Source organism: Monopterus albus, unplaced genomic scaffold (genome assembly GCF_001952655.1).
Source record: "Monopterus albus unplaced genomic scaffold, M_albus_1.0 scaffold226.1, whole genome shotgun sequence".
Taxonomy (NCBI): domain Eukaryota; kingdom Metazoa; phylum Chordata; class Actinopteri; order Synbranchiformes; family Synbranchidae; genus Monopterus; species Monopterus albus.
In genome coordinates, this window is record NW_018128106.1 from 632,476 (window position 1) to 645,646 (window position 13,171).

Genomic DNA, 13,171 nt, shown 5'->3' on the forward strand with positions numbered 1-13,171 from the left:
TGTTCTCCGTGGGAAAGATGAGTCACCACCAGGTTCATATAATAGATCTCAATAATGACAAAAATGCTAAAGTCATGCTCTGAGCGTTCATCTACCTCCAAAGTTATGACGTCAATGTCGACATTTTAGTCACATTCAGATCAATTTCAATCTAGATAGACTAAATATGATCAGCCTGCTGATACCAGCAAAGGAAATGGTATTTCCTCAGAATCATTGCAGTGTTACTTCAGGAGGCTGTAAATACTTGATTACACACTGTCAGCTGTCAAGTCAGTCAAATAGGAAATGTGATGAGTTTTGGCCTATAAATGGAGGTGATTTGCTTAGTCTCCTGAGGGCATCCTTTAAGAGTGTTGGTTATATGTTCCTTCTTTCTGTGTAATATTATTGATTGATGCTTGATGTGCACTTTTAATAAGCATTTGTAATTCAAACAGAAATGGCATAATAGTTTGTTTTTAAATGTTGAGTAACTTGGCACAAAGTAGCATATCACACGACAGCTGGTTGTTTAAAGTGTTTACTCTGTGTGCAGGAGAGGCAGATGAGGATGACGGACAGTGACAGCTTGTTATACTGTGGCAAGCGAGTTAAACTATAATGCCACAAGGTAGACATTTAAATGTTTTGTATCAATCTGGATTATCTGCAGAATATGCTATTGGGCCAGGTCCATGCATAGACATGGTTTTTCAGTTAACTCTTAAAAGATTCTCCAAGTGCCCTGTTTCTATTTTTCACATTTTCATAGCTGCTCCTGATGGGCATCAGTCTGTAGCAGTTACCTTCTTCCTGTTTTCATACATACTTCCTCTCAGAAAGACAGTTTTCCCGAAGCCTTGTGTGCTCACATTTGATGCTGTGACTAAATCTAGTGTGGAAATGTTTTGAAGTCTTGGGGGGGGAGGGGGGAGGGAGGATGCCCTCAGCAGACTAAGCAAATCATCTTTATCCACAGCAGTTTTTATAGTACTGATGAACTTCTTCCAGGAGAACTACAGAGCTTCATGTCCTCACTTCCTCTTGCACTGTCAGCACATGTCCATTTCTATTATTACACAAGGAACAATCAGTTCCTTTTTGCTTTGTCCTCCGACAGAATAATTTTACCTGATTGCAGATGGCAAGAAACATTTAGATCGTTAATGACCGTGTTTTTTGAAATCTACTTGCTTGCTAAAACAGTTGCAGTTGGTATTGTTTTCTTCTGATCATTATTGTTATCCTAATGGTATTATTGCTGACAGACCCTGAGGTAGATAAGCCAGTTCCCATGGTTTTCAGCCAGGATCCCAGGGTTCTGTAACTTTATCCCTGTGTGGCCAGCCTTTTCTCTTTCACAGTGACGGGGTCTAGATTTACTGAGAAAGTAATCTTCCAGCACACCGAAGCTAACTCCGTAGACTCTTTATTGCCATTACTGCACAGATTGTAATGTCTCAGACTAGTTAAAGTACTTATTTTGAATAAACAGCAGTTTGAAAGAGCAAGCAGTGTCAGTTTTATATCTCTTTGGTGCACAATGTCTCTGTTTTGTCCAGGGCTGAATACAAGATCGTCCTCTGTCTGCATTGGATTTAATCAATTAGTCGTCGTTTGTACTTTAATGAAACGTACCCCTTAGAAATCCCTCGCTGTCAACAAGGTCGTTGATATGATTGTGCTCAGGTATCAGGGAGGCTTATCGTGTGTCTGATAGCCGCTGTGAGAGAGCCAGGCTTGCTTGGGCAAGATTTCTAACCATGACTGTGAAAAGTGACCAGAAGACTTCCTCCTCTGCTTAAAGACTCACCATTGTTCTATTAAGAATCTTGCATGTGAGATACTTTGAGTAAGATTTTAGGACAGGTTTTCAGACAGAACAACTGTAAGACAATGGGTTTTGTTGTTTGCTTGAGTTTAAATATATCAGGTTTGGTAATGCATCCTCTGTCATTTTGATTATACCAGTTTACATATAAGCTTTCACAAATTTCTGACCATATTAGTTGATCTTTGCAGTCTTACAAGACCAGACCAGAACCCCAGGTTTTCAGTTTCAGTCGGAGTAAGCAGAACAGCCTATTTTCACATCGGTAAATCGGAACCACTACACTGACTAAAATAGACAGCATATTGCTTCTGTACTTTACTGTCATTCTGTAGTAGAGAACAATAATGTTTTATAGCTACTGTCTCTGCAGTGACAGAGATAAACGGAGGCACGTGCCGCTGCTTATCGATGGGCCTCTGCTCAGTAGCACTGTGCTATCTGGCTCTTATCTCATTCCAGTAGTTAATGACTTTGAAAGGTGGTGAGAAAGTGCTGCAGACCTTGGAATGAAGAATCACAGAATTAAAAAAGACTGCATATCATTATTTATTAAAATTTATTTATGTACTGCTGCCATTGTTGCTATCCTATAACTATATCATAAACATGACATTCAGTTTAGGTCATTAGTGAGGTTGAAGTGTTGACTGAACTTTAATTGAAAGGTATCTAGGTCCACACCAAATTAACTGCCTTTTTAAGCCATGCTAGCAGTGTGGCTCTAGGAATGTTAATCCACCACATTGATCCAGACTGACATATCTGAATAACAATAAGATAGATTTCTATTAAACTTTGTATAGACATTTCATGTCTGAAGTCTGTGACCCATAGACATCAGCAGACACTTAGTAATGCTCTTCCATGCCTGTGCTGGAATCATAAGGAACCTTTTTCCATTGGACTCATCTTTGGGAGGAAGGATAGCCCACTCTCTGGCCTTAAAAACACATTCACTGCTCTGACTGTGTGTTTAGGATAATGTAAAAGTCTCTGTTCACCCAACATGGATGTGAACATCCCTTAAGCAGAAATCAGTACTTCATGTTTCAGTTCAGAGCCAATGTGCTGGAACATGTCACTATTTTTATTTTCTTACTCTGGCTGCACTTCATATTCAGAGAGTACTTGCCCACAGATATTTCATTCTTGTTTTCTTTGAATTTAGAAATCATGTGAACTATCTCCTGGATCTGTGTCTGCCTCCAGGTTATGCTGCCCAAAAGCTGCCTGAGTCCCAGTGAGAAAGAAAAGGGCTAAAGCCACGAGAGTCCCAGCCAGCTTTCCAGTGCCTCTCCAACATCGACTCCACTGTGGAGCTATGAGTGACCCCAGTGCTCCTGACCAGATTACAGATGTCGTGGCATCGGTTGTTCACAGTGTAAGTCCACACGGCTGCACACAGAAAGGCCTCAGTCTGTCCTGTCATTGTCCCTAAACCATGATAAAACACAGTGAAACACATGAGGCACAGTTGGTGACAAACCAGGTTAAATATTGTTCACAAGGAGACAACCCTCACAGTTAACATTTGTTTTTCATGCACGAGACTGTTCAGCTCCAAACTGCCATTACTGAATTCACATTCTCGCAAAATTATGCTGCATCAGCTCTCTCTGTCGCCTCTGTGTATTTTGGACAGCGCTCTTCCTACCAGAGCTATGAGTGTACAAACCAATCACATCCCAGAGCCAGTTCCCTACCTATGCGTGCTTCTGACTGCAAAAATAAAATGTTCAGAAACATTTCAGATTTTCACGGAGAGCTGCTCCTGTTGAAATCCCCTTTTCATTAACCCACTGGAGAATGTCAACAGTTCCACTGCTGAAACAGTTTCCTTCCTCTTTTCTTTAAGTCGATGAGTTGCCAGTGTTGGAAACAGTAAATTAACATGGGCACATTATAATACAAACATGTAATTGCATGGCTGCAGGAAGGACTGATGTGATAAACATACCAGGCAAACCCGGGAGCTGGAGGCGCAGCTAGCCTGCAGCAAAAGAAAGAATTCCTTAACATAAGGGATTCTCAGTGAGTGATCTCAGAATGATTAATGTGCTAAGGCAGAAAATATCACAAGCTTAAAGTTAAAATCCACACATCAACAGTTTAAGGTTGCTAATAATCATCAGTTTGGTTAGTGAGTTACTGTGTTCAATAGCATTCCAGGAACTGTACAGATCTTTTTGTTTCTACTGATTTACCCACCTGCCTCAGCATTTCTCCTGTTCTTTTGTGTTAGTTAAGGATTTTACACATTTCCCAGAATAACTTTCCACAACCCGTATATTTCAGTGTGCTGTGGATTGAATGAGTAGGTGAGTGGAAGTAGTGATGTTTAGACTACAGCAGGAGGAAGAAGAGGTTCACGTGGAAGAGTAGTGAATATGTACTTTAGACATGCTCACAGAGCTCTCTTGTCAGCACCAGGGTTGTTTTTCACTGTAACACCAAGCTAGGAAATGCTTGCTTTCCCCTAGCTTAGCATTTTTGTCTGCATTCTGTCACCTGCTTCCTTTCGAATGTTGTACAATTGTGTGAGCGCACACAGACAACAGCTGCATATAGTATACTGTACCTGCAGTATTTAGCAGGTGGAATGATAGACATAACAATTTTTAATGTTTTATTTGACCTTTTTTTATAATACAAAATAACTATTTCATCATATCACACACTACCGCTTAACTACATTTCTCAAAATTGTTAATTTTGGTATTTTAATTTACTGTTTTTTTTTTTTTTTAGACTTTCATTTTCACACAGTCATTTAGCAGTCTAACAAATTCAAACCTATAACAACAAAAACCCATGACCTTTCACCCTCTTATCTATGGCAAAAAATGTCTTTAAATGTTTTCTTGATAAAAGTGTTAATTGACAGCCTGTAAGAGATTTTTCCTGTTCAGAATGACTCATCCTTATTGATTCTACTAGCCAACAGGACAGTTTACTGCCATACAACTCTTTGTACTCTTTAGGATTATGTGTAACGACTGACTGGGAATAAGAAACCATAACCCTGATAGCTAAAAGAGCTCAAAGAGCTAACCATGCTCTTATGTTAAGTTGAGTCTACTATGCTCATAATGAACAGGTTCACCTTAAACGCATAAACATAGGATATCAAGTTACACACAAATGTGTTGCTGCAAATCTAAAATACAGCAAGATAGCTCCAGAAGAGCCAGCCACTTTTAGGGAAGGCAGCCTATTTCCCATTTCATTTAGCCCTTGCCACATGATAAGGGCAGATCTTCAAGGTAGGAAGAAGACATTATTAAGTACTGTTGGTTCTTAAAAACAGGATTATCTGAACCATCCCAGAACATGTGCACACAGGCGTGCATTGTTAAGGAGATAATAATTAACTTGGTCAAACTGAAGCTGTAAGAGAACAGCCAATAACTACTAAGGCACTGTCATACAACAAACAGTTTTATCTTTACTGAGCATCTTGATCACCAGGTTATCTGCTAACTTATCATACCAAAGTCATATTCTAGTCCACCCTCTCTCAGTAGGATTTTAAGCCATAACACAGCTGTTAAAGTTCAGTTTAGGTTTTAAACTTTTGAGATATTTTGTCAACAGCTCAGTTACTTTTCCTAGGCATTACAAATCCAAGGTAATAATTACCACCTGTTATTTTTAATGCATCACTAATTACATACATCCACCCCTCTGTCATTATGCAAGAGTTCCTGACGGGAGCATTTCAACTTGTAATAGCCATTTTTTCCTTTAATTAACAGGATAATATATTGAAATACTTCTAAAAAAACATTATGGATAAATATTGTTTTCCTTTTTTATATGAAGAGATCAAGCTCTCAGTAATAGTGTTAAAGTTTACATGTGATGATTCTTTATTTCACTTCTTCCATATCAGAGATCAGGATCAGCCCCAGAGTCTGTGTTTTTAGGCAGTGTGTCTTGCTCCAGGGCATTTCAGTAGTGCTTGTAACATGTGGCAGAAACTGTAAAACATGTCAAACATGTCTAGGCCAATGGCTCCCAGGATTTTTGGCTTAAGGAATGGTTGACATTTTGACAAACGTGACTGTTCATGTTCTTTCCTTTGTGTTCAAACTGATTGTTACACAACTTCTCTCCCCACATATAGTGTGAAGACTGACCACTGTCAGATTTCTGTTTGGTAACTATGATGCTGAAGCCAAGATTGTTAGCTTAGCATAAAGACTGGAAATGGGCGGGCGGTGGTGGGGGGGACAGCTAGCCTGCCTCAGTTCAGAGGTAACAAAATCCCCCTAACAGCACCTCTAAATCTCACTGATTAAGATGCGGTGTCAAATTTTTCATGTTTCCATGTTTCAGTGTTTTTGTTTCTGCATTATCCTCTTAATCATCTTGTGACCCCCATATTCTTCTTGTGTTCCCTTTGGGGCGTCTCCGTCCCCAGGCTGGGAACTACTGATCCTGATCATGTAGGGTACGCAAAATATGTTAAAGGTAAAAAAAAAAGTCGCACTCCAAAACACAGGTGTTTCAGGTAGTGTGCAGCAGTCTTTCAGCTTTATAGTTGAATTCATCTCACTTAGTGTGACAGGTGTGGCACACAGAGGTATCCTCAGATCTGCCTAATTAGAAACTTCTCAAGGCTCCACACAAACTACTGTATAATCCCGCAACCTACAGAGACGCCAAACCTTATTCAGAAAACTATATACAAATAGAAGTAACTCAAACAAAATTGTATATGTGCAGGGAGACAGTCACTGTCTGGAGGTGAGCTGTCGGATGGGTGGATTAGCAGAGCACGGTTTACAGCATCTCCTCCCTGTTGATTTATTACTTTTATAACCTCATATGCTTTGTGTGATGTGCACCTGGCGGCATCTGCAGAATCCCTCAGCAAAGTTTATCAGACGATTGCATCAACATAGATAAAATTAAGGAGTGAAAACACTGTCAGGTAAATGATCCGTCTGTGTTTGGCTATGGAAAACCTTGTTTGCATAATGTGAAGTGATAAAGCTGAAAGCTCAATTCCCTGTATAAATATAATCAGTGGGTATCTCAAAAAAATTCTTTTCAAATGTATTTTTCCAGTCTCGGATTGAATGGTGGTCCCATGTTTAAATTGACATTATATAATGTGTACATTTATATTCAATCTTATTTTAGCAGAGCAAACAGTGGAAAACGTGCCTCTTAATTTATGATGTAATAGGAAGGTTGTGAAAATCGATGCTTGCATAATGCAAAATGTACAGCACTGAGGACAACTGGTTTACCATTTCTATGGTTATAATCACAGAAACCCCAAGCATGTTGTGCACTCACATCTTCTTGCAGACTGATCTGCGGGATTGTGCAGGAAAGCAGTGGCTCATCAGCCACGCAGTACGACATGATCACTACAGCATCCCCAGCCTGTCTCTCTCCCCTTTTCCCTTCACATGCTGACCGCTGAGGGATTTGAGCCTACCTAACACAGATAATCTCCTCTGCAGCCTCCACATACTGTACAGCGTCCACCACATTACATGACACAGTAACTGCAGATGCACACTATTTTTTTTTTAACTTTAGGCAGCATGTTGCCTGGAAAAAATAACTCTCTTACTGATATTATTATACTCTCATTTATCAGTTATTTAAATGAGCTAAAAAGCAAGAATGTTATGTGTTTAGCCATGCTTTGATGTCGCTGTGGGTTGCAATACTGGTTGGTTGGTTGCTCCACCATTTTGCTCCAGGCTGAAATGTCTCAACAACGATGGGATGGATTGCCATGACAATTTGTACAAACACTTGTGGTGATCAGAGGATAACGCCCTGACTTTGTAGTGCCGCCATGACTTTGACAACTATGGTTTTGAGTAAAATATTTGAAAGACTGTATGATGCATTGCTATGATATTTGGAAGATGTTCTTGTCAGGCTGACGGTGAATTGTTTTAACTTTACTGATCCCTTAACTTTTCATCTAGCACCTTCATCAGGTCAGAGTTTTTATTTGTCTCATTCTTTGGTTTATGGCAAAGTAGCTGTAAAACTACTGACATTCTCATCAGCTTCAGTTGCACCATGTTTCATGCTACTAAGCAAAACTTGTTAACATGTTAGCATGTTAACACTCTAAACCAGGAGTTTTCAACCAGTGGTCCATGGCCCCTTCGTGCGCCGCTAAGATTTAGCTTTTTTTTATATATATCATTATTTTTATTGATAAGAATTAGGGCTGGGCGATTCTTTCGATTAATTTGAATTTACGTTTTAAGGCAATTTTTTTTTTCTTAAATCGAGGTATCGCGATTTTTAATTATAATAAAAAATAGATACATTGTCATTGCACCTAAGGACATGGTTCCCATATACACCATCGAAAAGCCAGGGTTCCTAAAAATGCTACGCACTGTTGATCCAAGATACACGTTGCCAAGCCGCAAATATTTCAAAGACGTAGCTATTCCCCGAATGTACACTGAAACACGTGAAAAAGTAGCGGAACAGCTTGATAAGGCATCTTTTTTTTCTACGACGACTGACCTGTGGAGTAGTCGTACTCTTCAGCCTTACATGAGCTTCACAGCCCATTATGTTGATGCAGAATGGAAACTGTGACGTGTTTGTCTTCAGACATGTTATTTTCCTGACGATCATACTGGGGAAGTAATTGGTCAAGGGCTTAAAGATGTGCTGGCTTCTTATCAAACATTTACTGTTAATAATGCTTCTGGTGTAAATGTGCTTAATTTTTGAGTTGACTAATTGGTTAAAATTATTGTATTGTATTAAGAAGAATTCAATATTTACTTTCATATTTAATTCAGCTGCAAAGACATTTCATTAGAGAATTTGTTTTACATTTATTTACACCTTGTTGACCAATTTATGTATGGCATGCACACTAAAATACAATGTTTCTTAAACTGATGGTTTTTCAAGTTACTTAAGAAGAGAATGTTACTTCAGTCATGTTGTTGTACTTGTGTTTAAGTTGGCTAGTTACACATTAAAAAAAAAATCGAAATCGTGAATCGGTCACATTTTATGAAAAACCCTAGATTTTTATTTTTTGCCATATCGCCCAGCCCTAATAAGAATAGAAAAACAGATGTAAAGTGCCCGGTGGTGTGCATATTTCAGCACACATTGTTTTATGATCAAGAGAGACTGTTTTATTGATCTTTGCGTTAAAGTGAAGTTTACTTCAGCGCCACATTTTGATGGTGATGGCAAGAATTGCATGTATGCTGATGCATTTATTAAAATGAATTGGTGCCAAATCACCCTTATGTGTGAATCATACATCAGTAATAATCATGATCCATGAGGATAAAAATACAGAAAAACAGAAATAGCCTATATGGCAAAATAACATATTGTCAATATTTTAGACTGAGGCCTCCCAAAATTGTGCAAGTCATGTTTTCAGTGGAGCTCAGGTCTCATTAAGGGGAGCCTAGCTCTCCCAGCGTTTGCATCATGCTCTGGTTTATTGCTTATTTATTTGCTTCTTTGTTTCAAATTTGCAGCACAATGTCTTATTTCCTGTAATATTTCTTCTGCCTAGCACAGGTCTAGGGTTTCTACCACTAATTCCCATAAATGAACATAAATTTAACATATGATTTATTACTGGGATTGTATTGATTATCATTATCACAAATGATGACACTGGTCCTGCATGTTACTCTTAGCCTTTGAAAAATGTAAGCTGTTTAGCTCCTGTGCATTTACATTGCCCTTCAAGGCTTCATGTGGCAAAGTTAAAATGTGGAGATGAATGTCAATATGAGGGCTTGTTCCTGGCTGTTTAAACACAGCTTGTCCTTTCAGCCTGATTTGCCCTCAAAGCGACAATGCCAGTGTTGTTTATTTTGCCCTGACACAATGTTCAGGTTACTGAAGGTGGCAGGTTTGGTGATAGGGCTCTGATTAGGGTAACAGGAAGTTTTGATAAGCAGGGAGCCTGTGCCTGTGATTCTTAATAGAGGTGTTGAGGGTCAGAACTCCAGTATTGTCATGAACACTGATGTTCGTTGCCACCAAAAAACGCTGACTGTGATCAAGCTCACATTACCATGAGTGAGGTAAGTCGGAAGATATTAGTCAAGGTTTCTCTTTGTCTTTTCAGTCTTGTTTTTACTCAGCTCTCCTCCGCTTATTTTTGCACATGGTTTCAGTTGTGGAAAATTCTTTCACCTCCTTGAGAATCCCTCACACGTCTCACCCACATCTAGGGATTCACTGCGAAACCATGATATGAATGAGAGCTCTGTAAAAATAAACTGACAGATTGTGTAGCAGCAGCACTCGGAGGGTTTCAGACATCTGGAGAGGATGCATGTAGTGTAGACTGTTGGATTGGTTAGATATAATATGGAATCACTGAGGTAGTGAAGTGGATGTGATTTGATTTAGTTAGATTAGCCAAGGTGGAGCTAGTTTTAATTTTTTAGTAAGAGTACTTAATTACTTTCAATGTAATTTTGAATACATTATTTAATTGTGTCTTGGCTGATGTGCCTACACTGATATGTGTCTGACACAAAACTAAGAGCTGCAGGTGGGAGAAGTGTAGTTGTATTTCACCACCTGCTTACTCTTTACTCCCTGCAGCACTGAGGAAAACTTATGACTTATATGTTGGGTGTCCTGAGAACCAGTTGAGTAAGCATCAGTTGACTTGCAGCCCCCGGGATCTTGCTACAGGAAGGGTTCACTGCAGGATCGGAGGCACTTGTGCAGTGGTCATAGCAACATTGACTCTAGTGTGAGGTGGCTGCAGTGAAGCCCTGTTAGCCAGAGTAGATCCACTTGCTGTAACGCTGTGGTCCATCCTTATCACAACATCTCATGGCAGAGCAGGACGCAGCAAGACTCCACAGCATGCTGCAAGAAAACAGATCTCTTATCACCCACATGATCCTTGTAACACCTCGGCATGGAAAAGGACTAAGTGGTCAAATCATGTGGTCAGTGTTTCCAATTAAAAGCTTATTTTCAAGAATGACAGAACTTGGATAATGCTTTCACTCTTTTGTATTCAGAGGAGCAGAACTCCCTCTAGTGCTGGTTTAAATGAAAGACGATGTGTCCTGAATTCATGCTACATGCTAATCCCTCATTTTTGAGTGTGTTGTTGAAGATTATTCTTACTTATTGTGAAGTTATTCATATCAATATTTATTTCTTAATATTTTACTTATTAATTAGTTTTATACTTAATACAGTGGATGTCTATTTTTTTATCACTTGGTTCATTTAATTTTTGTTTTAAATTTGCTTGTTGTTTATTTACAGCCAGAGGCTCCTGCTGCCTCGTCACCACACGGGTCTCCGCACCCTGAAGAGGAAGACGATGGGGACCTGAACAAATCTTTGGGCGTCCAGCGCTTCCAGCAGATCCTCAGTCCCACAGCTGTTGTACCTGATGAGCAGCACCACATCTACCATGAGGAGGACATCGAATGTAAGCACACAGGAGCTTCATCATTGTTGTATTCATTTTCTACATCCAGCCACAAGAACAAGGGTCAAATGTTTAAAAATGAATGTGGGGGTATCTTCTCCGCAGACCACCGTCACTCCTCTCACCACATCCACCGACCTCTGTCCAAACTGTCCTCCGAGGGACGCAGGAAGAGGAGCAGCAAGAAAAAGAAGAAGGACAAAGAACAGAAAACCTGCCATGTTCTTAGCAGTGGCTCTTTAAATGAAGTGGAGGAGGAGGAGGAAGAGGAGGAGGAGACAAAGGCAACGTCTCCGTCACCTGAGTCAGAGAGAGTCAGAGATGTGGAGGTAATCATTCAACTTCATATTCGTCTTTCACTGAAACTGTATTGATTTCCAATGACTGGGCTTTAGACGCTATTTCTGAGTAAAACATTCTAATGTATTGGATAGTAGTATTTTCCAGCTAATCTTATTGATTATTTTTAATACAAAAACTGTGATTCTGCTGAGTATTATCTCAATTATTTGATTAATTGTTTGGCCTATAAAACATCCGAAAATATTGAAAACATTTTTTTTTAAGTATTATCTGGCTTTTGTTTCACTGTCTTACATTTGGGGCACTTCTAGGAATTTAAATATATTTAACAAAAGAAAAAAGAAAACAAACATCATCAAAGCACTGGAACTTAGTGGGTATACTCTACATCTCTTGGTCAATATTGTCCTTGGACTTTTTCCCCATCTAAATACGATTGCACCCTCATGAAGGTGACCTGTTTCACCCATTTGCTAGGAAAGATCTTTACCTTGTTCCTCAAGGAAAAACATTTGTATACCTTTCCTTACTATGTGCACCTAGTTTGGCGAGTTCAGTTTAATATTTGTATCTGATAATGCTATTTTATAGAAAATTTGATTTTTTTATTTATAATTTTTTTTACTTTTTACAAAGGTATGTTACTTCTTGTTGCCATATTCTGTAAGTTGTAGATGTGTTGTGTATGTCCTCGTACAATTAGTTTTGATTCTCATTTTTGACATTCAGAGAACTATATCGGGTTTTTAAATACTGATACAATTTCAAAATTGTTCTTGAATTAGTCTTTTTGTCTGCTCTGACTAGTACCTCAGTGTCAATCACCTCATTCAGGTTGTTTTCCTTGACATAATCTTTGTTTCTTCTTCAGTTCATCTAATCTTCAGAATTCTCTACTTTGCGTTACCGTGCACACAAAGGGTTGTTTCAGGGCTTTGTTTCCTCCACTATTTGAACCTGACGTCAGAGGTTCCTGGTTTGAGCTTTTGGGTTACCTTCTTTTGTTGCAGTAAGCAGTGCTCTCACATTCTGTTTTCCTTCCACAGTTCTTTGTTTCGGATGAAGACCAGGCAGCCAATTGTGGCACAGAGAGCCCACGCTCGCCCAGAGAGCTGAATATCGTCCCACAGTCTGCTGTGGGAGCAGATACTGAAGATGCAACTTCCACAGAGTGAGTTAAATCGATTTACAGGACAAAACAAAGAGGAGCTAAAAAGGGGCGTGAGAGCCTGCTAGGTTTTACCTGCTGCGTGACACTGCTTGGGCTCACGTCTGATTGGCCAGGGAGGTACACACTGTACGTTACCATGTCTTAGGCATCTAGTGGCCCTGCTGGGCATGATGTGATGGGCCAGAGTAATCCTGTCCTCAGAGACCCATTTATCACCTGTCGCTATAGACAACACAACACACCTCAGTGAGCTCCAGGCTCCACCTATGACATTTACTTCACTTCCTGAAGGTTTCATCTGAGCTGGGGTAAAGCTGCGTTTAGGCACTTTACTCATTTTCAGTCTGGTGGAGAAACCTAAACACAGAGGATTTGTATCAAGAAAACATCCTGATAGTTTGAAAGAGCACTGACACTGAAAGAGTGGTGAGTTGAT

The 13,171-nt window shown here is 39.5% G+C and overlaps 1 protein-coding gene across 4 annotated transcripts in view; it reads left to right on the forward strand.

Annotated features, from left to right (window-relative positions):
- Positions 1–13,171, forward strand: part of slc4a2b (solute carrier family 4 member 2b) — a 39,583-nt gene that overhangs the window by 10,342 nt on the left and 16,070 nt on the right. For all 4 annotated transcript variants that reach the window (XM_020619772.1, XM_020619775.1, XM_020619774.1 and 1 more), the window contains exons 3-6: positions 3,026–3,197; positions 11,093–11,261; positions 11,367–11,590; positions 12,611–12,735. In XM_020619772.1, the coding sequence (XP_020475428.1) occupies positions 3,138–3,197; positions 11,093–11,261; positions 11,367–11,590; positions 12,611–12,735 (578 nt within the window). In that variant the 5' untranslated portion in view covers positions 3,026–3,137. The remainder of the gene's footprint in view (positions 1–3,025; positions 3,198–11,092; positions 11,262–11,366; positions 11,591–12,610; positions 12,736–13,171) is intronic.